A 23,267-nucleotide genomic window follows, 5' to 3' on the forward strand; every position below is an offset into this window, starting at 1 on the left:
CAAAAAAAGTGAAAAAAACAGCAAACCAGCAAGTTAGACAAGCAGACAATTTCTTTACATATAAACTGGGGGCTGCCTGCCAGATCAGCAACTTCAGTGCACAAACAAATCAAACAAAGTCTGAACCCAGCTGAGTCATCCTGGAGGCAAGTGGCTGGAAATTGTCTCTGTTCTCTGGGTCTATCCAGAACATTGCTCTCTCCCCCAGCTTGTGGGAGCTCCTCTTGGTCAGTTTCCTGTCCCTCTGTCTCATTGTCATCTTCAGAGGATTGCTCTCACACTCACATTTGTCTGCATCCAGGACATCCCCCCATTTTTTCGGAGCTATGATTCAAAACCCTGGAGTGGTGTAGGCATGGGAGCCTCATCATCAGAAGAGACTATGGCCCTGGTGGAATGACCAGTAGCATTGATCTTTCCTTCTGCATCAGTTTGTGCATTTCTTCCAGGAGTCACGAGCAGCAATGCTGCTGAAGTTTAAGGATATGGGGGATTACTTTGTCTCCCAGAAACCATTCCTGCAGAGACTAAAGAACTTGGAAAGAGGCAGATATCTATATACTCCAGTAGTTCCTAGGAATCCGACACACACCTCCAAAATTAAGCGTCAGTGATCAAAATTCATAGAGCATTAAGGGAGCAGAATCCTTTCTTGTCCAGAAACATCTCTAATTGGTGATGGGGTGCTCTCAAAACAACGTGGGTGCAATCAAAAGCACCCAGCAGCTAGGGGTGCAGCAATGCGGGAGAATCTCATCCGAGCTACTTAACTGTCTTCACCAAGGTTAAAGGAAATGGGGTGGTTTCTGACAAAACTGGCATCAGTCACATCGTGTACACAAGCATTAGTAGAGGACTAGGGGATGCCACAAAGGTCCCCACTTGCCATCTGAAACAAGCTGTGAGCACAAATATTAAGTGAAGTTATGACATCAATGGCAGCCAGGATGGGATTGTCATCCAGTCCTTCTGACTACAAATCCCCATGCAGCAATTAGTATAGCTTGTCAATGATGGAGCAAGATAGCCTTAATCTTTGGCAATATTGCCGCTCATGTCTCCTGGAAGGAATGCACAAACTGAAACAAAAGGAAAGGACAAGGCTGGTCATAATTCCACCATAGACCCTCCTGACAAAGAGGTTTTAATGCTGGACTACTCCAGGTCCAATCACTAGGGCTGGCTATGACCTAAATCCAGAACTGCAATGATATGGATCTCTAGACTCACATGGGAGCAAACATCCAACTAACGGTGGGCAAAATTGGACTGTAATAGAACAAGACCCTTGACTGCTATGGGGGTACTTTCTAGCTGACTACAGTCCACTATTACCAACTAAACAACCTTTTCTTTGACTTCCACACATCATCATTTCCTTGGAGTATTTTTGCCACTTAAGCTGCTAGTACCTGCTGCAGCTCTAATGTTTACATAGCACCTTGCCATACAGTGGCATGTCTATGCCTACTCTGGTTAAAAGATTTACTCTTTGTGCTTCCATCACTACAATCTGCCTGCGTTTCCTTTTGTGCTGATAAAACAAATTAACGCACAGAGGATGCCTGCCTCTAAAGCACCACAAAAGACCTTGGGTGCTAAAAGCAGTGTAAGACTTGAAGTTTGTCTGGCTCTGTATCAACATCAAAAATCCTGTATTTTTACATAAAATGCCTGGCTGTCCTGACTGCATACAACATGGCATAAGCATGCCTCCTTTGGGTGTGGCTGAGCTCAAAAGTAGATGCTGGAAGCCCTGAAATATTGTTGATTTAGGCCAAGATTATTCATGATGCTGCTTTGCCAATCCTGAGTTGTGAACATGAAGGGTCCAGGAAGAGCATGGCCATTGAGCATGGAAGAACTTTACACAGAAGAAGCAGTTCCATATGCAAAGAAGCTGACAGCTAGTATAGCCTCTCCACCATGGATACAAAGAGATTAGCAAGGCCATGTGAGATAGCAAGGTGAAGGAGCTACACTTGAATATGTGTTGGAGGGAGAGATTTAGAGAGTGGTATAGAACAGAGGACAGAATGCAATACATTGAGATGAAAGTTGAAATCATTGAGATGAGATGCTCAAAGGAGAAGAAAGAGGATGAGGAGTAGGGGGACTTAGCGAGATTTTTGTGATAAACACTACCTCCAAACAATAATCTTAATGGGAAAAATGATGGAAGATCTAAACAGGCATGGAAGGAGACTTCATAAAGGGCAGATATATCATTAACCTTTAGCCAGACTTCCATTAACAATATGCATTTGATGCAATTTTCCAGAATAAGCATTCAGATGGTAAGTAGCTGTATCAGATGTGAAGGCCAATGAGATAATGTTGTAGGAAAACTGGGAGTTGCTGGTTTTAAAGCGCCAGCCCTTCATGCTGATCTCTTCAGAGAATATGAAGAGAAGCCAAGGGGAAGCTGCTGTCATTCCTTAGAGGGAGTCAAACCTGGTAGTAAAAGAGTAGGAAAGTCATGGACCAGAGGAGAGTTAGCTAGTAAAGTGGGAGAGTTTGATCACCTGAGAGCAGAGAAGTAAAATGAGGCTTGACAGCTTGAGGTAGAGAAGGGTCTTAGAGGATGAATGAGAAGAGTAATTAAAAAGAAGGAGCTAAAATGGAAATTAATGGATAGTCTTGGATCCAGACTGGCAGTTAAAATGTTCACATGAATGGACCTGGGGAAAAGTTCAAGTTACAAAGGGAAAACCATAAGAGCATAAGAGCATAAGACACAGGAGCAGAAGTTAGGCCATTCAGCCCATCGAGTCTGCTCCGCCATTCAATCATGGCTGATAAGTTCCTCAAACCCATTCTCCCGCTTTCTCCCTGTAACCCTTGATCGCCTTGATAATCAAGAACCTATCTATTTCAGTCTTAAATATACTCCATGACCCGGCCTCCACAGCCTTCTGTGGCAGTAAATCCCACAGATTCACCACTCTCGGGCTGAAGAGGTTTCTCCTTAACTCCGTTCTAAAAGGTTTTCCCTTTACTCTAAGGCTGTGCCCTCGGGTCCTAGTCTATCCTACCAATGAAAGCATCTTCCCAACATCCACTCTGTCTAGGCCATTCAGTATTCTGTAAGCTTCAAATAGATCCACCCTCATCCTTCTAAACTCCAATGAGTATAGTCCCAGAGTCCTCAAACATTCCTCATATGTTAAGCTTTCCATTCCTGGCACCAAGGTTACACAAAAATAGAATGTACAAAACTGATGGTAAAGGGGTAATATGAAATAAATATTAGACCATAAGAAAGAGTACAGAATTAAAGTCAGAGGACCCATCATGGGATAATAATTACTTTAGCAGAGTGAAGTCAGCAAATAATATCAATGTGTTGCTGTGTGACTTCAGAGACAGGTATCATGAGTGAAGTCCAGAAATAATTTGTAGGAATGAGAATCTAGAATATGTACAGATGTTCCATTGGAACAATAAGCAATGTTCCTATTTTCTTTGGCTCAAGCATTCACTGCCTTAGCCAGCCAATCCATAAAGTTTGTCTGCCAATTAGTGTCAACACAATGTGGAGTTGGAGGAACACAGCAGGCCAGGCACCATCTGCACTTGTTGCTATCTCCTGCCAATTAATTTAATCTCTTTTCCATTTCCAATTTAATTTCCCTTCCAGTCACTGTTAACCTCAAACTTTACAAATGAAACACAGACCATTACAAAACGGCTTCACATCACTAGAAGTATCATAAATGTCTACTGAGTGAATTATTTTTGATTTCAATTGACAGAATTGCTACAGGAGGAAACGAAGAGGCATAATGGAGGTCACTACTTCAATCCCTCGCAGTTCCACTGGGAATGCAGTAATTACTGCAGGTCCTATTATTACCAGGAGCGAAAGCGGTAAGGTTAACCTGCTATTGTCCAATGACAAACAAATAACAGGGAGTGTTAAGATAAGTTCAGGTTCCCTACAACTGTATCTTTTGATGTGCGACTAGCAATTAGTGTTGATAATATAAGCAGATGAATATTTGAAGGTAATTTTATCAGAGCTCACGTAAACTGTATTAGAAATTGGGGATGCACTATACATGATTTTTCAGTTAAATGGCTTTGCAATTATGGTGATGATTGCTATTCCATATTGTGCATACATTTCGATGTCACAATTTTGCATTCTGATGGGCCAGATTCATTACACGCAGATTCATACAGTGCCGTGTTAAATGAATAGCACTTCATTTGTTCCACTTACATTTGACTATAGACTTTGTATTTCCTGAACATATCAGACCTTTGAAAAGGGCTGGCTGCACTCCCATTGTTGGTCTAAGGGCTAGCGGGGTGGGCTGGATTGGAAGTCAGACCAGGCAACCTGTGAGGAGCTAAAGAGATTGCCAATTGCCATTACTGACCGTTTAGAAAGCCTAGCGTGGGGATCCAGAAGCAAAAATGAAAATAAAGGAATAAGATATGAAACATTACTACAGCCCTCACCCCTCACACTCTCCTCCCTCCTGGTTGCCCCCACACACTCCCCATGTCTCACTCATGTCAATATATGCTACCCAATGCTTTCTACAGGTTGGTATGTCCCCTCATAACCTCAATGCAAACTTAATGCCTACTTGCACCCGTCACCCTTCCCCCTTCACTTATCATACCGTCTCACCTGGTATCCTTAAGTACCCATATACTTAGCAGAAAAATAAAGTTCTATGACTTGTAAAGACCCTTTTCTAATCTTTCTGTATTTTTTTGGATTGTTGGTAATAGGAAATATGAAAATAATTGATTTTAAAACCAAGTATTGTTGAGGAATTGCTAATTTTTTTATAAAGCAAGTAGCCTGATGTTGTCTTAACTGTTTACATAGCTGCTATTTCAAGCAGTAATAGGTGGTTTGCAGACAAATGGAGAAAAGGCCTGTGCATAGATGGAGATTCAGCTGGCCACAAGTAGCTGATTGGACTGTGAATTAGTGACCAGTTATTGACGATAAAGGCCTTCTGCCTGACAACAACTATGTGATTGGTTCCGAGATAGCTGAACAATTGAACCATTCTCAATAGACAAACCATTAGATCTCCCCAGGCTCAGGATCCGTCTCTGCACTCTACAGCAAAAAACACTTTAACCCTGAAGAAAACCAATATATTTTTCCTTCAGCAGTCACTGTAAGCTGTAACTTTAATTAATAAGTTAGAGACCTTTATAAATGTGAACCAGTTACCCTGTCCCTCTGGCAAAACAGTGAAAACATCCCGAGAAGGAAGATTGAAAAGTAGCATTCTGATCAGCATAATACCTTTTGAAAATCTTTTAACTTTTTCACAACTCCGGAAATAGCAGGGCTTGATCTTCAGTGCACTATCACAGTAAGGCATATCAAAGATCGAGGACGCTTATCTGGATTGACTTGAAACAGTGGTAATGAAGATCTGAGCATGGTATTAGTAAATAACGTAGGTGAAGAAAAACACCAGCTTCTATACTGGGAGATAGTATGAACTGCAGATGCTGGAGTCAGAGATAATACAGAGTGGAGCTGGAGGAGCACAGCCAGCCAGGAAGAAGGGTCCCAACACAAAACTTGAACTTTCCTGTTCCTCTGATGCTGCCTGGCCTGCTGTGTTCCTCCAGCTCCACACTGTGTTGTCTCTCACTCCAGCATCGGCAGTTCTTACTATCTCGGAGACAAATAGGAGGCTGAAAGAACACAGCAGGCCAGGCAGCATCTGGAAGAAAGGAGCAGTCAACATTTTGCATATTAGCCTTCTTCAGGACTGAAGAGACTTAAGAATCCTAAAGAAGGATAATACCTGAAATGTTGACTGCTCCTTTCCTCCAGATGCTGCCTGGCCTCCTGGGTTCTTCCAGCCTCCTGCTTGTCTACCTTGGATTCCAAAATCTGCAGTCTTTTTTTGTCTCTAGTGAAACATAGGAATCAGGTGATATCTAGATATGGCTGATGTAGTTTGAGCATGAACAGAGTATGAAGAAACTAGAGATTGCAGAAAAAGACAAAGACAGAGGTGGGATACATTCTTTCAGAATTCTGAAAATTGAGTGAGTAATGTATGGCACTTTTTGGAGCTTGTAAGCATGAGTCTAATAAGGAAATTCAAAAGGAAAAGACCATGGATACTTTGTAGTTTTAACAACTACTAATATATTGCAGGTAAAATCACAATTCTGAAATGGATGGAATCCAGATAACTTGTCTAAAGGAAATTTGACCATAAGACCATAAGAAATAGGAGCAGAATTAGGCCATTTAGACCATTGAATCTGCTCCGCCTCAATCATGGCTGAAATGTCCCTCAACCCCATTCTCCTGCCTTCTCTCTCGAGATAATTCTTTGTGATTTTAACTGTCCTGATATCTGAAATATATTTGTGAATTTTTTTTTGTCCTTATCACCTAGACAGTTATCAACAGAGCAGTTCACCTCCAGAGGGGAAAAAATGAGAAAATGGGCAGGAAATCCATTCTCCTGATTTACCAGCCAGCTGGTAATGATGAACATTTGCTCCATGAACATTTGAAGAAAAACATCTCTCTTGGATCAATAAGTACAAATGTCAAACATGGCATCAGCTAAAGCTGGGATCTGAAAAAAGTTCCTCGACTTAGCTCTAACAATTTTCCAAACACCTATTGTGCATGTTTCCATTTCCCACATCAGACATCGTAACAGTCAATCTGTGTAAAGCTGGTAGTTTGAATAATTTTTCTGCTGCGAACACATACAATCCAGGACATTAGTGGCATTGTCCAAACCCCTTTCATAGTGAATCCTTGCAATCAGCAGAAAAGACACTTTGATCGGAACATTTTATGTTTGATTCAAACCAGGTCCTGGCAGTAAAAAGATGGCTTATTAACCCATGTGCCACCCAGTTCAAAGGATTGCTTTCACTGTCACCCTTTTGTGAGAAATACCTGATATTGTTTTGAGTTGACTTGTCTCTAGTATTGAGATGACAGGTTACAATGAAGAATAATAGGTGATCGGATTGCAATGTACTGCATTGGGTGTTTCAACCTGGAGATATAAAATTACCAGAAAATAATACGTATGCTCCAATGTAATATTACACTGATTACAGAAATCTGCCTTTCAGTTTAATAAACATGTATTATCAAAACATTAAAAATATCTGGAACTAAATGCTTATTATCAAAACATTAAATACATCTGGAACTAAATGCTTTATTCCAAACAATAATAGGAGAGAGAACAAATAGCCAAACAAATTAGAATTCCATTAGGTAAGTTTTATGATTTTTGAATTTGATGCTATATCACTAAACATGCTGCTCTACATTGTGTGAATTGTTATTTCGATATAGGCATTAGTTTTTAAAAAATTTTCAAATGTCCCTTTCGGTACTGTGCAGCTCTATAAATCACATTAAACCTTTGATCTTTTATTGTGTTATTTCTTTTGCCTCTGACAGATGACATAGCAACAAACAAATCCCAAGTTGGTAAGACTTGTGCTATTAATTTATTTTCATTTTCTAATTGTCCAAGTTTAAAATGGCTATTTTTCATTTAACACAATGTCCTTCATCAGTGTTTTTGTTTAACAGACTGAAGAGAAAATAACTGCTCTGGTTGCTGTAAATAGCTATGTTATAATTGTGCCCCTCAGAATTTCCTCTTGCCAGTAATTTTGCTGAAGTTCTCAGGATGAGACAACTACACAGAGCCCGTGAAAGATAAATGTATCAAAACTTGACAGGGCGTAATTCAAAACGATTTATAAAGCAAAAGATTCTACACATAATATTCATATAGGTTTTAAGCAGATTTCTTACAGCAATTCTTTTGCATCCACATCTGAGTGAGAAGACACTCCCTTCCAGATATGTCCTGGCTAGTACAAACTGGAAATATGGCTCTGAGAACAGCGGGGATGTTTGCATCTAATGACTGTGGGTGTTGCCTTCATTTCCCACACTTTGCCTCAACTTTTCCCACTAATCTCATGAGATGCGAGAACTCATAACATTGTCCCTTTATAGAATACTAACTGCCCAATTGGCTGGTACAATGGTGGTTTCAGCCACGTAACAGCATTCATGATTCACTTGTGAGACTCTAATGAATATAGGCCCAACCTACGCGACCTCTTCTCATAAGACAGTCCCTCCAATCCTGGGATGAGCCTAGGGAACCTTCTCCAGACTGATTCCAATGTCCATATATCTTAGATCATGTATGTAAAGCAGGAAAACATTTCAAGGTTCTTCAAAATGTCAAAAGCTGGTCCCAAGATGATACAAATTAGTTAAAGAGAGTATGGAGGGGCTGATAATAACATGGGGTTGAGATACGGTATGGTGTTAAGTGAGCAAAACGCGGCCAAAGAAATTAATTTTAACTGAAGTCTTAAAGGAATAGTAGGAGGTAGTGAGGCCAGAATGATTGAGGGAAGAGGCTTCAGAGTTAGAATTTTGATCTATATGGGGGTCGAGTTATGGGGTGCTGGCAGGAAGCTGGGGTCAGGTCAGAATAGGCTCAGATCCCCATACCACAGCATTCTGTAATCTCTCTCCAATGGTCTTTTGCCTTTCTATTCTTCCTGTCAAAGTGAATAGCCTCACATTTTCTCACATTATGCTCCATCTGCCAATTTCTTTTTGAACTACCTGCTTAAACTATCTACATCCCTTTGCAGACTCTTTATGTCCTCATAACTTGCTTTCTGGCCTGTCTTTGCATTATCAGCCAATTTTGGCTGAAGAAGGGTCACTGGACTCAAAACATTAACTCTGTTTTCTCTCCACAGATGTTGCAAGATCTGCCAAGTTCTCCAACAATTTCTGTTTTTGTTGGCTATATTGTATTCTATCTCTTCATCCAAGTCATTGATATAAATCATAAATAGTTGAGTCCTCAGCACAGATTCCTATGGTACCCAATTAGTTAGTTTGCTAACCTGACTATGACCTATTTATCCTGATTTTCTGCTTCATGCGAGTTGGTCAATCATCTATCCATGTTAACAATTTAACCTTAATACCTTGAATTCTTATTTTCTGTGGTAATCTTTTATGTGGCACCTTATTGAATCTCTTTTGAAAATTCAAATGCAGTCCATCCGCTGGTTCCCCTGTCTCCACTTTACTTGTTGCATCCTCAAAGAACTCTAATAAATTTATCAAGAACATTTCCCTTTTGTCAAGCCATGTTGACCCCATTTGATTGTATTTTGATTTCCTAAATATCCTGTGACTACTTTCTGAATGAATTCCAGGACTTTTTCAATGACAGATAACTGGCCTATAGTTTCCTGCCTTCTGTCTCCCTTCTTTCTCAAACTGGGCATATTCATGGTTTCTTGATCTGTTGAGGCCTCTCCAGAATCTGTGAATTCTGGGAGATTTCAAATGATTCATCCACAATCTCTGCTGCCACTTCCTTTATGACCATAAAATGCAAGCCACCAGGCCCAATGCTTTTTTCTCTAGGCATGGAGATTGTTTTAAGTTTCTTCTTTCTTTTTATCCCATTTTTCTTTACGATTCTTGGCATATACTTTTATGACTTTTATTGAAGACATTTACAAAAGTTTCAGTGTTTCTGCCATTTCCTTGTTCCCATTAATTTGCTAATCTCATCCTCTTGATAACCAAGTTTACTTTAGCTACTCCTATTTTAGCATACTTGTAGAAGCTCTTCCTGATTCATATTTCTTGCTCGTTTACTCTCTTTCTGATTTCTCTGTCACAACTGACTGTGCCTCTGTAAAATTTATACTGGTTGCTACACACCGGACTTTTTGAGTCCCTCCACCTTGAAACCCATTTGTGGAGACTATAAAATCCAGACCATTGAAAATAGCAAATGGAGGAACTGAAGATGAGCATTTGTGACTTAATTGTGACTGTAGTAGGCAAAATAGCGCTATCTAGCTTAATCCCAAGAAAAGATGAGTTGAAAGCAAATTCAATTGATATCATACTTTAGACCATATTTTGGGAGAGCATGGATTAATTCAGCACAGTTAGCATGGATTCGCTGAGTGAAGGTCATGTCTGGCTAACAATGATTTAATGGTTTTAGGAGATAGCAATGAGGGTAAGTAAGAATAAACCCTACATTGGATGTTGAATATTTGGATTTTATCAAGGTTATTGGCAAGGTCCCATGTGGCAGACTGGTCAGAACATTGAGGTTCCAATAGGATTCCGGGCAAATAGCAAGTTGGAATCTACAATTTCGGGCTTTTGTTTCAGAAATGGCTTTCCAGTGGGGAAATTTACTTTAGGGGCCAATGCTTTCTCCCTTGCCTTTTGTAGTATGTGTCAGTGATATAGGCATAACCATTGCGGACACAATTAAGAACTTTGCAAATGATTCAAAAATTGTCCATGTGGCTGATAGTGAGAAAGAAAACTGTAGACTACGGGAAGATATCAATGGACTGATACGGTCAGCAGAAACGTGCAAGATGGAATTTGATCCAGAAAAGTGTGAAAGAATACTTGTGGAACAGGCAAACAAGGCAAAGCAATACACAATAAATGATAAAATTTAAGAAATATATATGAATAGAAGAGTTTTCGAGTGCATGTCCATAACCCCTGAAGGTAACAGAATTGTATAGATAGTTTAGGAAAGCATATGGAATACTTTACTATATCAGCCAAGGCAGAAAAGATAAGAGGCAGGAGGCTATACTAGGGGAGCATAATAAGTTCAGTCAAAAATTTACTCCTGCCCTATACATCTGTTATCAAAAAAAGGGATGTGATGGTGCTAAAGAGGGTACTGAAGAGACCAATAAAGATATTGACAGGAATGGACATTCTGAGCTTTGAGTAAAGACACAATAGACTGACACTGTTTTATTTAAGATAGAGGACTCCTATGGGGAGATTTAATTGAAGTGCATGAAATTATCATGGTTCTAGATAGAGTGGTCAATAACGAGAGGCATTGATTTAAAATACCTGGTAGGAAGATGAGAGGGAAGTTGAGGGGAGACAAGCATCCAGTGAGTGGTTGGGAGCTGGAACTAACTACGTGGAAATGGTGGTTGAGGTAGAAATGTTCGTCACATTTAAAACAACAGTTGGATACACACTCATGAGTGCTGGACTCTACAGATCAAGAGCTGCAACGTGGGATTAATCTAGCTAGTTCTATTTTGCCTGCTACAGTCACAATAAGCCTAATGCTCATCTTCAGTTCCTTATTTTTGCTATTTTCAATGGGGTGGATTTCACACTCTCCACAAGAGAGTTTCAAGGTGGAGCAATCCAAAAATCCAGTATGTAGCTCTCCCTCAGCATGCCCAACCTGTATGAATTTTATGGAAGCACGGTCAAGCAGCTTTGTTTATGCCTATTGAGGTTCTTAAATGGTCAATTAATAGCTATTTAAGGCTCTCACTCCATCCCCAATGCTATTTTACCTGTGGTAAGTGAAATATACCATGTGGACAGAAGTGTCAGGCAAGAGAAGAGAGGCTAGGGAGCCAACTCTACCCTGTGCCTGCCTGTAGTCCCAGGACTGGCCACTGCTCCACTGGCTCTAAGGTGAGACTTTCTGTCCCTGAAGAATAGATTCCCACCTCCAGTCTACTAGTTGATCATGAAATAAGGGCTGTTTTTCATGGGCAGCAGCACTGCTAGGTACAACAATAAGCCTGCATGTGTAGAAACAGAGTGATGCAATGCTACATCATCGCCAAGCAGACAAGCTGCAGCTGCCTGTCATAAAGATGGCACCACCCATATACTCACAGGATGGATACAAACATTGGAGCATCTTTGGCAATGTAACAGTTCCAGGTGATATCTAGATTTGGAGATGTACTCCAAAATAATGCTGAGAAAAATTGCAATGTTTCCAAATAGCATTTCAGTGTCAATATTGTAGGTTTCCTGCCGTTTGAAAAATACCTGTGCACAAGAAAAGTGAATTACACTAGTTATACCACAGCAACTATGTCATTAGACGTATCCTCTTGGGAATCGCTCTGTCCAAGTCATTGTTTTTTGTTGTTGGAGACAGTTCCCATCCTGGGATCAGATTTCTTTTCTTTGTGAAATAAGTTTTTACATTAATTTAATACCAACATGCAAGAACAATGTGACGTCACCTGCACAGGGACACACTGACACAACTAAATTTCCTATCACTAGACACCATCATGAGGTGGTTTGTGTATCTGTATGATACCGTACACATGCAGATGGCTCTCATTGCTCATCTTGAATAGTGGGCTCTTTTGGGAATTAATACTCCATTAAATTACAGCCAGGCAGCCCTAAATGGACTACACACTGACTTTTTAGCTAGCAGTAAGGGACAAAAGTGCCCAATAAAAGCCAGTCTCATATTTGCCTGACCATTCCAACCCAACTCTGTCTACAAAGCGTCATTGAGATAATGACAAATCTTCTGTGTCTAATGATAGCCGGATTTTCTAAATTGATAGAAAGGCTTCTTGAGGTCAGATCATATTCTGAACACATTATCCTCTTAAAGTCATGCTTGGATCAGATCTCTACAGACTGTATCAACAAAAGTAACATTTAACTCTCAAAATCAGATTGCAAACAAGGAAGTGAAACTTTACTCAGAGCAATACAAGGTAATTTAGATAATTTAAGTTAGATAAACAAATGCTTACAATTGGGAAAACTGACAGTTTTTACGTTCTATTTTCAGGCAACATGGGAAAATCTACCTTTCACTTCAACTCTGTGACAACTTCATTAGTTTCTGGGGTTGTTATCCTGACTGTGCTGACCATTTCGTTTTTTACAACCTCTGTCATTCTTCATAGGAATCGGCTCGATAGTAATGCGTTATCTGGAATCAGAAATCCTGTTTTTAACTAGTTACCTCTGGGCAATTTCTTTGGTTTTTCTTATCTACATAGTCCAGTTGGTTAGCATATTTTAGGGCAGAAGGTTATGAGATATTTTTGGTCTAAGAATCAAGCATAAGCCTGCTAGATGTTTTTGTAATCCAGTTTATTTGCATTTCCTAACATACAACCATGTCAGAAAACAACATATAATTCCCACAAAGTCTTCAGTGATAGTTTAATGAAAATGTCTTATTTCTTGGACATGAGTTGGTAAAGACAAGAGAATCTCCACTGGTTGACAGTAAGCTAATGTGTTAGCAATAATGGGAATATATGTAGAGTATATTGATTTGGGAATGGATCCTAACTACCCACTAAACATAAAGGGAGGAAATTGAGAGTCCGTTATGAGATTTAGAGAACTTTCAAACTAGATTGTTACAGTCACCAAGCTGAGGAACATTTGTGCAGGCGTCCAGTGTTGATATCGAGCATTGCCTGGCAAGTAAAGACACTACCCCTCTGGATCAGTACGGCACTTCCATTTCCCACATCAGTGGCTCCTTTAAGTGAGATTGTCATTTTGTTCCAAGTGGGAAACCAGCTTTGTCTTGGATCCATTTCTTGTAGAATTAGATTGAGATTACCAAAACTCATTTTATGTAGACCTTTTAATGCCAATAGCTAAAGGAGATCTTTATTCCACAAGTTTAGGCTGGAACCTAGATCCCAGAAGCAACAGGTCAATGAATTTGTTGTATCATCTAGTTTGTTGGAAGCACTTTGAAAAGTGTAATTTTCACACTACAGTCTGAAATGTTGTCACTATGCAAACTACAACATGATTTATTTCCTTTTTTGCTGACGGACAGGTTTTATCAGTGTTATAACATTTCACATGTCATAATTCTTTATAAGCAGTGTTGCTGGTTCAATTTTAGGTGTTTGTCAAAGAACATCGGGCACTGAATATCATGTATTTCAAATAGTGACTGTTTTTGTAAACTTCAACATCGCAAAGATCTTACGGTGAGGAACCCATGTTTAGTTATGAAAATAAAAGGTCAAAAATCACATGACATCAGGTTATAGTTCAACAGGTTCAATTGAACACACAAGCTTTGGGAGCATTGCCCCTTCCTCAGGTGTAACACTCCAAAAGCTCATGTGTTCAATTAAACCAATTGGACTATAACCTGGTGTTGTGTGATTTTTGACCTTGCTCAACCCAGTCCAACACCGGCACCTCCACATCATGGACAGTCTGTAAAACTAGCGACTATCTAGCTAAGTACTTGACTGCCCAGAATAAAATCTCCAACCTTACCATATGTAAAGAGCTGAACCAAAAAGTGCTTGTTAAAAAAAAGTATGCCTAATGTAAAGAGGAAAAGAAAACAGCTACATTCAAGTAGCTGTGTTCATGGGACATCCCTCCCAGAGCACTTTTCAGTTAATTAATATTTCGAAAGCGTTGTCACTGTTGTAATGGAGGAATTCTTGCAGCTACTTGAGCAAACTCCTATTAACAGCTGTATGATAAAGACAAAATTGGCTCTCATCCTCCAATAGGAAAATACTCTTTGCTGGAACCTAGATGGCTGTTGCATGTTGGACCCTCCAAAAAAATCCTCAGCTTCAAGTTAAAGTTGGAAATGGCTGGTTCCAATATTCATAGCTTAATAATTAACCAAGAAATGTTCAAGGAATAAAGATCTGCTCAAACCACTGACCTCACTTACCCTCCAACACCTATCACCACACCCTCTGGACTTGACCATTAGCTCTATTCAAGCACCTGATAGAATCCCTAAAGTACCTCTCAGTCCATCAAGTCTGTACTGAGCCTCTGGAGAGCATCCCACCCAGACCCACCCACCACTCTATCCCTGTCACCTCAATTTCCTATGGCTAATCCACCTGGCCTGCACATCCGTGGACACTATGGGGCAATTTAGTATGGCCAATCCACCTAACTTGTACATCTTTGGACAAAGAAAGGAAACTGGAGCACCAAGGCTGGAATTACACCCAGGTCCCTGGCACTGTGACACAACAGGGCTAACCACTGTGCCACCATGCTGCCCAGTCTTGAAACTCACACTGCCCCAATCTGACTTGGATACACAGTGCCCCCAGCTCCCAAGTGAAACCTGACTCCCCTCCAACTTGTCACAACTTTAATCCATGATCCACCCCACAGGCCTAGACATGCTCCGACAGTTCCTGATCCAACCTCACTTCCCTCAAATTATTGCAAGCCTTCATCCACTTACCAATCACCCTATCCAGCTTACCCACTGCCACCCTACACTCTTGCCCATTTTTCTCATTATTTATTTGTCTCACTTACCCACACTCATCCTGTAGAAATTACTAAAATCATTGAATGTTAAAATAAATATGAAAAATTAACTTGAATTGTTAAATAACAATGATATTCAATCTTAAAAAGAAATTTAAAATTCATTACATTTACAATTAATCAATAAGTATAACACTAATGTTTAAAAAGAAAAGAAAATCTAATAAAAAAGACTATGTAGAAATGATAAAAGTTTAATGTCACTTACCCTGACTGTATCAATCTCTATCGTTTACTGTTACCTTTAATCAGCATTTCCAACACATTTGATATCTTGTCCGGGGTAGGGGCGTGGGGGAGGCAAGGGGGAGTGGGAAGCATGGCTTCACTTCCCTTGCATTGCATTGAGGCTCAGACAGCTAACTACAATTGAAGCATTCCGAAGCTGTGTGACTCAGAAGTTTGGCCACAGAAAACACGGATGGGTGAGCAGACCTATTTGGTATGACGACCATCAAATAGATCTGTTCCAACAGTAATTGGAAGCTTTGTGTCCATAAATATTTTTATGATGTTGATTGAGGGTTAAATATTATACACAGGGGATAACTTTCCACTGTTTTTCAAAGTGGTGACATAGAATCTTTTATATTCATTTGAGAAGGTAGCTGTCTCACTCGAAAATAAAATAACACTTCCAATAGTACAGTATTCTATTGGAGTGTCAGACCTGATTTTTTTTGCTCAAGTGGAGTTGAATGCAAACATTTGGACTCAGATGTAAGTATGATACACTGAGCCACAGCTGGCACCATTCCAAAAGGCAAAAGAAAACTGTCAAAGCCAAGACTACCAATTATCAATACCAATTTGCTATCTGTTAAGATTTCGTATAAAATTATTAGAACTATCCAACACTCCACTTAAACAGCTTGCTACATTATCTAGATGTTGAAAATGATTCATCGTCTATTAAGTGTTCATACAACAGTGATATATCTACTTGTTTAGTTTAATTTTGTTCTTTTCTACTGACCTTTTTTAATATGTAAAAAATTATTTGGGACACTTTTTTCGCAGTTGTTAGATTTGAAAATATCAAAACCACAGTGCACCCATAAAAGCTCAATCCTGTGCAAAAACATCCATTAACAAACAATACTGTGAAATGAGAAGTCTGAGATAAGGTCCTAATTTTTTTTTCAAGCTTTGGAGACAATGTAAATGCAAAAACAGAAATGATTTTCCCATCAGAAACAAACACTCAAAATGATCTAGAAATCCACAAGTTATTGGCATTGTATAAAATGTTTTAAGTTTGAGTTACTCATAGCATCAAATGCAGTATCTCCTATGAAATGGGCTACAGGTAGTTCTGCTATAACACGTGTTTCATTAATGCGAATTGGCTATAACGCGATTGATGAATAGTGGACGCTTTTTGGATAATGCAAAGTTTCTGCTGTACAGGTATAGCGATTTTCTATAGTGATTCCCCATAATGCGATTTTCAATAGTTATTTCCTATAGCACGATTTTCTATAGCGCAAAGTCACACAAGAACGCAACTATTGCGTTATAGGAGAACTACCTGTACTTAGTTCTGATCGCCCGCACTGGAATAATGAGCTGTAACACTGACTCATGACAAGTGTACAGCTTAACTTCAGTGAATGAGTTTGAAATACATCATTCTCTTGATTTTCAATACCTCAGTAACAATGTGCACTGCAGGGCTGTACTCTAATGACATTGTCATTCATAAAACAGATATGTAATAAATTGTATCTAAAGAAAATGTCTCGACTTTTTTTGGGCACCACATCACAGTCTTTGCATATTATTTGGCTTATTCCTGTTCTACACATAGAAACAGCAGTTACACTTCAAAATGATCCAATGATTTGAAAACACTCCAAGTTGTTCTGACAGCCTGTCACCTTCCAAATCTCGAAAAATAATTTGGGTTCAAACCTTCCGAATTAAATGCAGCCACATGGATATATTGGCTGCTTAGTAAGCCTAGTGGTGCAGAGTGACGCTAGCTATGTGGGTTCAATTTCTACACTGGCTGAGGTTATTGTAAAGGGCACTCCTTCTCAATCACTCCCTTGCCTTGATATGTGGTGGCCTTTAGATTAAACCATCACCAGTTGACTTTCTCTGATGAAGGAGCAGCCCTATGGTGACTTTTATCTATTTGTTCTACTTGAGTTTGTGGAAGTATTCGGTGCTTCGAGGAGCTGATTAAAGTGGTGCTACACAAGGCAAATTGTGGCTGCAAGGATTCTGGGCAGACTACTTTCCCATATAGGGCTGCGGTGTAGGAGAGAGACTGAACAAAGCTCCCAAGTCAGACCATGAGCAATTCACACTTGGAAGAGGAGAGGGATACTTAACAGGGAGTCTTCTCCTTCTATGCTTTTCCAGGAGCACTTCTCTTATTTCTAATTAAGGCAGGAGCAGTGTATGCATTGTCTGAACTTCAGGAAGAAGGTGCTCGCAAACTCTACCACCTTCTACAACCTCAGCAAAAACAAGAATGGAGATGCCAGTGGTTGCAAATGTGACCATGGACTCAAATTTAACAAAGAACAAAGAACAGTACAGCACAGGAACAGGTCCATCAGCCCACCAATCCTGCATCAGCTCATGATGCCTTCCTAAACTAAAAACCTTTTGCCTGAATGCAGTCCGTATCTCTCTATTCCCTGCCTATTCAGTCAAGATGCCTCTTAAACGTTGCTATTAGATCTGCCTCCACGACCTCTTCGGGCAGCGCATTCCACACTTACCACAGTAAAATCTTGCCTCACACATTTCATTTAAACTTACCCCCTTATTCGCTGGAAGGCGGGCTTGCAATGCAGAGTGAACAGCATGGATTCAATTACCACAGTGGCTGAGGTTACCATGATGGATTCTTCTTCTCAACCTCTCCCCTTGCTGAGGCATGGTTACCCTCAGGTTAAACCACCACAAGTCATCTCCCTATTGAGAGAGCAGTACTGTGGTGACTACTTTTTTAAGCTGTTAAAGAACATAAGTGAATGCAGGGACATGGGACTATGGGAAACATTCGTGGCTACAGACTACAGGTGGCATAGAGAGAATGGGAGCTATGAAGTAGGCAGATGGACCGAGGCTGATCTTCTTCAGAGGCCCCGTTGCAATATCAGCAGTAGCCACTCCTCCCAGCATTGCTGCCATCTAACTGACCAAAAACTCTGCAGGTTCGGATGTCCACCCTATTTGGGTCTTGATTCAGCCAGACTCATGACCTTTTGCATCTCGAGGGACAAGAAAGCATATCCATAAAAAAACCACCAACTCCAAGTCACACATCATCCTGACATTGAATTATATCATTGCTCCTTCATTATTACTGCGTTAAAATTCTGGAATTCCCTCTCTAATAGCTCATTAAGATTTTCTTGAGAGCAATTAGGGATTGACAATAAATTCTGGCCTAGTCAGTGGTGCCTACATCTTGTGAAACAAGAAAGTAATAGGTGTGCCATTCCCACTTCTCTTTCTGCACATAAATTTTCTCAGAATGCCTTCAACCATCTGCTTCATGCAGAATACACTTTGGATTTAAGAGGTGGGATCTGGCTTTATGTAATACAAGCCAGTGCTGCTCACGTCACACAAATATGGTCACCACCCAACAGCTACTAAAGCATGTAGCTACTCAGAACCATGTTTAGCACCAAGTTGCAGATCTTTATCATGATGGATTAGGAGGCAGCGCAAAGTTTATGAGATATTTGTATATCTTTGCGTGTGTAGGGATTCATTGTCCATTGTCAACCCCACACCCATTTTCAGTGACAATCATTTCTTTAGCATTTTATCTGTCCAAGGAACAATACCAACTAAGACTTTATTTGTTCTTCAGAAATACCAAAGCTCCCCATCTAGATGCAGTCCCATTAACTCAACTCACTTTGTTACTGTGGAATTTTCCCAAATGACTACTGCTGGCACCTTGTAGTATTTGCCACCTCTAATAAAACGGGGTATTGGATGAAGGTTGTTTGAGGTAGTTCTCTGCCACAAATTCTAATCCCCCTTTGTCTTTTATCTTATCTCAGGCCTATCTAGTGATTTGTTATTAAGGATACACTACCGAAGAGCAGCTTCAGAAGAGGAGCTTTTATTAGAGAACAAAAAGATTTGTTGCATGATAACAATAAGTACAACTAAATTTGGTTAGTCATAATTGCGTGCACCTTAGAGAACTGGTACAGATGCATCTAAATTATGGTTCCCTGTTTCCGCCCATAGACTGTGTGTGCCATCAGAAAAATGAGGGGAGTCAATGTAACAGGAGCATGAAATTCCTCAGAACAATTATCTTTACTGCTGTTTGACAGCCTTTTTTTTCGTTTTCCGGTCTTTATTTGAATTTTAACCAATTTTGCTGGACAGGTGATGCCCCTATTACTGACTTAATACTCTTGGTCCTTGCAATCATTTCTGGTAAACATCAACTACCTTTCATCTAGAGATAGTAGGGTCTAGGCCCGAAACGTCAGCTTTCCTGTTCCTCTGATCCTGCTTGGCCTGCTGTGTTCATCCAGCTCTACACCTTGTTATCACCTTTCATCTAGCATATTTTTTCTCTTTCTGACATCAATTCTACCTTGGAAGTCTTTCAACTTATAGAGCCCTTTCATTGAAACAACAACAGCATTTCTTACAAGGGCATTTGCTTTTTTGCTCCCAAAGGCTTCTATCTCATTTGGCACCATTGACATTCCAGACATTGTGTATCCATTTTACAATATACTGGCTAAAGGCTACATTATTCTACTTCACAAATCAAAAACTAAAATTTCACTCAGTTACCAAATATTCAATATTGCACCAGCAAACAATTAAATTCCGCTGTTACCTTGATTGACCATTTTCATTCTAAGTTGTTCTTTTGAAGGAAATTTACGATTCAACAGTTCAAAGTGTGTGAGATGATACTGTGAAAGTGGAAACTTTTTCTTTATAAAAGCTTATAATTCAAGATGACAGTTAATGAAGTTAAGGGATGTAACATACTTGTACTTAGTAATTGTCAGAATCCCCCAAATGGAAAAGGTATTCAGGTAGTTTATAAACTCTAGATTTCTGAACTGGAGAGATTTTAGACATGCCATATTAATGTTTTTCTTACTTATCAGAGACAACAATAGGATAACAGCAATTGCAAGGAAAATTCATGCACCCATCAAATTTTGTATCTAATTCTCCAAGGCTGCCATCTAACTGCATTTTGAATGCATCTATCTGTTCTCTATGTCATGTTCCCTAATATATTAACTTACACATTTATCACTTCTTCAGTTAAAAAAGTTCTTCCAATATCTAAACTTCCCCTTCATTAATTTCAATTTACGATCATATCAATTTATAATTTATCGTTTCAATGAGTTATAATATCAATAACATGAGTTACTTTGAAGTAATGCTTCAGGTTTACCCAACCCAAATTACTTAATATATTACCAATGACTATTTTGTTGTATTTTTCACAAATTTACTTTACTTCTAACTTACTGACAGAAGGTTAATGAGGTTGAGTTTTATGCCTTCGCCCATTGGACAATGTAGTTGGCAGGGGCAAGAAGCTTGGTATCATGGCAGAGCACCACAGCCAACATCTACCATCCCTGTAGGTATTTTACCTTCAGTGAGGGAGGCATCAGGAAGTTCTATCAGCCATGGGCCAATTGAGGATCTTATATAACCATTTAACCTTCACGTAAGGCTTTCCCTCTCCTCCAGTGAGATATTCCTGTCATGGGGAGGCCCACACAAAGCTTCCAGACCATGCAGTAAGGGTTGGTGGCCTACTAACTGGGTGGGAAGAAAGGTGCTTCCCATTTAGGAACCTTGTGGTCTTCTGAGGCCACCAAATGCTCCCAGCAGCCTCCAACACACTTAAAATTCAGCCCATTCAGTCAATACAACACAGAAAGAAGAAATTTGATTCATTGAATGTATGGCAACTCTCTGTAAAATAGCCCAGTCAGTCTTAATAAAAACCGAAAGAATTGTGGATGCTGTAAATCAAGAACAACAACAGAAGTTTCTGGAAAAGCTCAGCAAGTCTGGCAGCATCTGTGAAGAAAAAATTAGAGTTAACGTTTTGGGTCCGGTGATCCTTCCTCAGAACGTATTCTGAGAAAGGGTCACCGGACCTGAAATGTTAACTCTCATTTTTTCTTCACAGATGCTGCCAGACCTGCTGAGCTTTTCCAGCAACTTCTGTTTTAGTCCAGTTAGTCTTATTCTCTCTCTCTATCCCCGCAGATCTGGAAAAATATTTCCCTCAAAAGCCATCCAAATTCTTTTGATCCTGTCTTCTTCCATGTCCATCATACCCCTTCCAATAGGGACTAGGCCCAACATTGACAATCTACATTTGGTAATTGTTTCATCCTCAGGAGGAAGAAGCTAACCGAGGAACTGTGATCCTCAAAGTTCTTCCCAATTGAACTTTCCCTGGGTCATTTCTGGACAAATAGATATAGATTGTTTGCTATAATTAGTCAATAATTGTTGTATTGTATCATATGACTACCAGGATAGTGGAAGATAAACGAGATGGATCTTTTCCTTCCAGGTGCTCCCACAATGGCAGGAGTGTCGTAAGTAAAGATGCTAACCTCTGTGTTTCACTTATCATAGAATGATAATGATTGACTCATAATATTAGAATCTTAGAATCACAGGATCATTACAGTGGAAAAAGAGGCCATTTGGCCCATTGATTCTGCACTGACCCTCCAAAGAACATCCCACCCACACCCATCCCTCCACCTATCCCCATAACCCCACGTTTACCATGGCTAATCCACCTAGCCTGCACATCCCTGAAATCTACAGGGTGATTTAGCATGGCCAACCCATGGCTATGCCTTCAAGTCCTAGGGGAAACTCGTACTAGTGGAAGCAGCTTCTCCATGTCCACTCTATCCAGGCTTGGCAGTATTCAAAAGTTTCTATCAGATACCCCCTTATCCTTCTGAACTCCATCGAGTACAGATCCAGAGTCCTCAACCTCTCCTCATGTGACAAGCAATTCATCTCAGGATCATTCTTGTAAACCTCCTCTGGCTCCTCCAATGCCAGCACATCCTTCTTTAAATAGAGATCCAAAACTGCTCACAATATTGCAAATGTGGTCCGATCAGAGCCTTATAGTGACACAGGAGTACATCTCTTACAGCTCTTGTATTCTAGCCCTCTTGAATGCTAACATGTAAACCTTAACAGAATCCTGAACTAGGACTCCCAAGTCCCTTCAGATTTTCAAAGCTTTTCCCCATCTGGAAGATATTGTACACTTCTATTCTTCCTTCCAAAACACATAACCTCAATATTTCCCACTTTGTATTCCATCTGTCATTTCTTTGCCCACTTTCCTAGCCTATTCAAGTCCTTCTGCAGACTCCCCACTTCCCCAACACTACCTGTCCCTCCACCTGTCAAACATATTTGGTCATCATGGTCGGTAGAGCTAATTAAGGATAGTTTGTAATATAATGATCATATCTCCTATTGTGAAATGACACACATTATCTGACCCTTTTTATTTATGCAACAAAGCAGGCAAATTGAAAAGTAAATGGATATTTGAAAAAGGAGATTATTAATTTACATGTTTTTTTTCAGAATGACATGGTAATATAATCTAAATAGAACAGGAACTATAGAATCTCTGTAAAAAGAAACGTAATGAATCTGATTAGCACATCTTTCTTATAAAAGAACTCTAATGGTCTATGATTCACTCAGTACAATAATTTGAGCCTGTTATTAAGCTTTTGCACTTTTGTTAGAATTAGCAATTCCAACAACTTACATGCTCTAGATATGCTCTAAAATATGCAGATGAAAAATCAGATGCAGTACCTCCTTGCACTATTGCAGAGTTAAGGGTTAATATTTGAACTGACTTGTATCGTACAGTAACATGATATGAACAAAATGATAACAGTGAGATGCTAAACAAATGAAGAATAGGTTATATTTTCTACAAGAAACTCTTGTATGAGGAAGTAATTGACTGAGATAGTATGGGCAAAAAGTGATTAATACATAAGTAAAGCTACTAGTGTAAAAACAAATTGGCTGAGGGATCCATTTG

The 23,267-nt window shown here is 39.7% G+C and overlaps 1 protein-coding gene across 1 annotated transcript in view; it reads left to right on the top strand.

Moving 5' to 3' along the window:
• Positions 1–12,838, top strand: part of zpld1a (zona pellucida-like domain containing 1a) — a 31,679-nt gene extending 18,841 nt beyond the window's left edge. The window contains exons 8-10 of the mRNA XM_020512361.1: positions 3,756–3,870; positions 7,436–7,465; positions 12,666–12,838. Coding sequence (XP_020367950.1) covers positions 3,756–3,870; positions 7,436–7,465; positions 12,666–12,838 — 318 coding nt within the window. The remainder of the gene's footprint in view (positions 1–3,755; positions 3,871–7,435; positions 7,466–12,665) is intronic.
• Positions 12,839–23,267: the final 10,429 nt, after the last annotated feature.

This window comes from Rhincodon typus, chromosome 11, assembly GCF_021869965.1.
Source record: "Rhincodon typus isolate 14 chromosome 11, sRhiTyp1.1, whole genome shotgun sequence".
NCBI classification, from domain to species: domain Eukaryota; kingdom Metazoa; phylum Chordata; class Chondrichthyes; order Orectolobiformes; family Rhincodontidae; genus Rhincodon; species Rhincodon typus.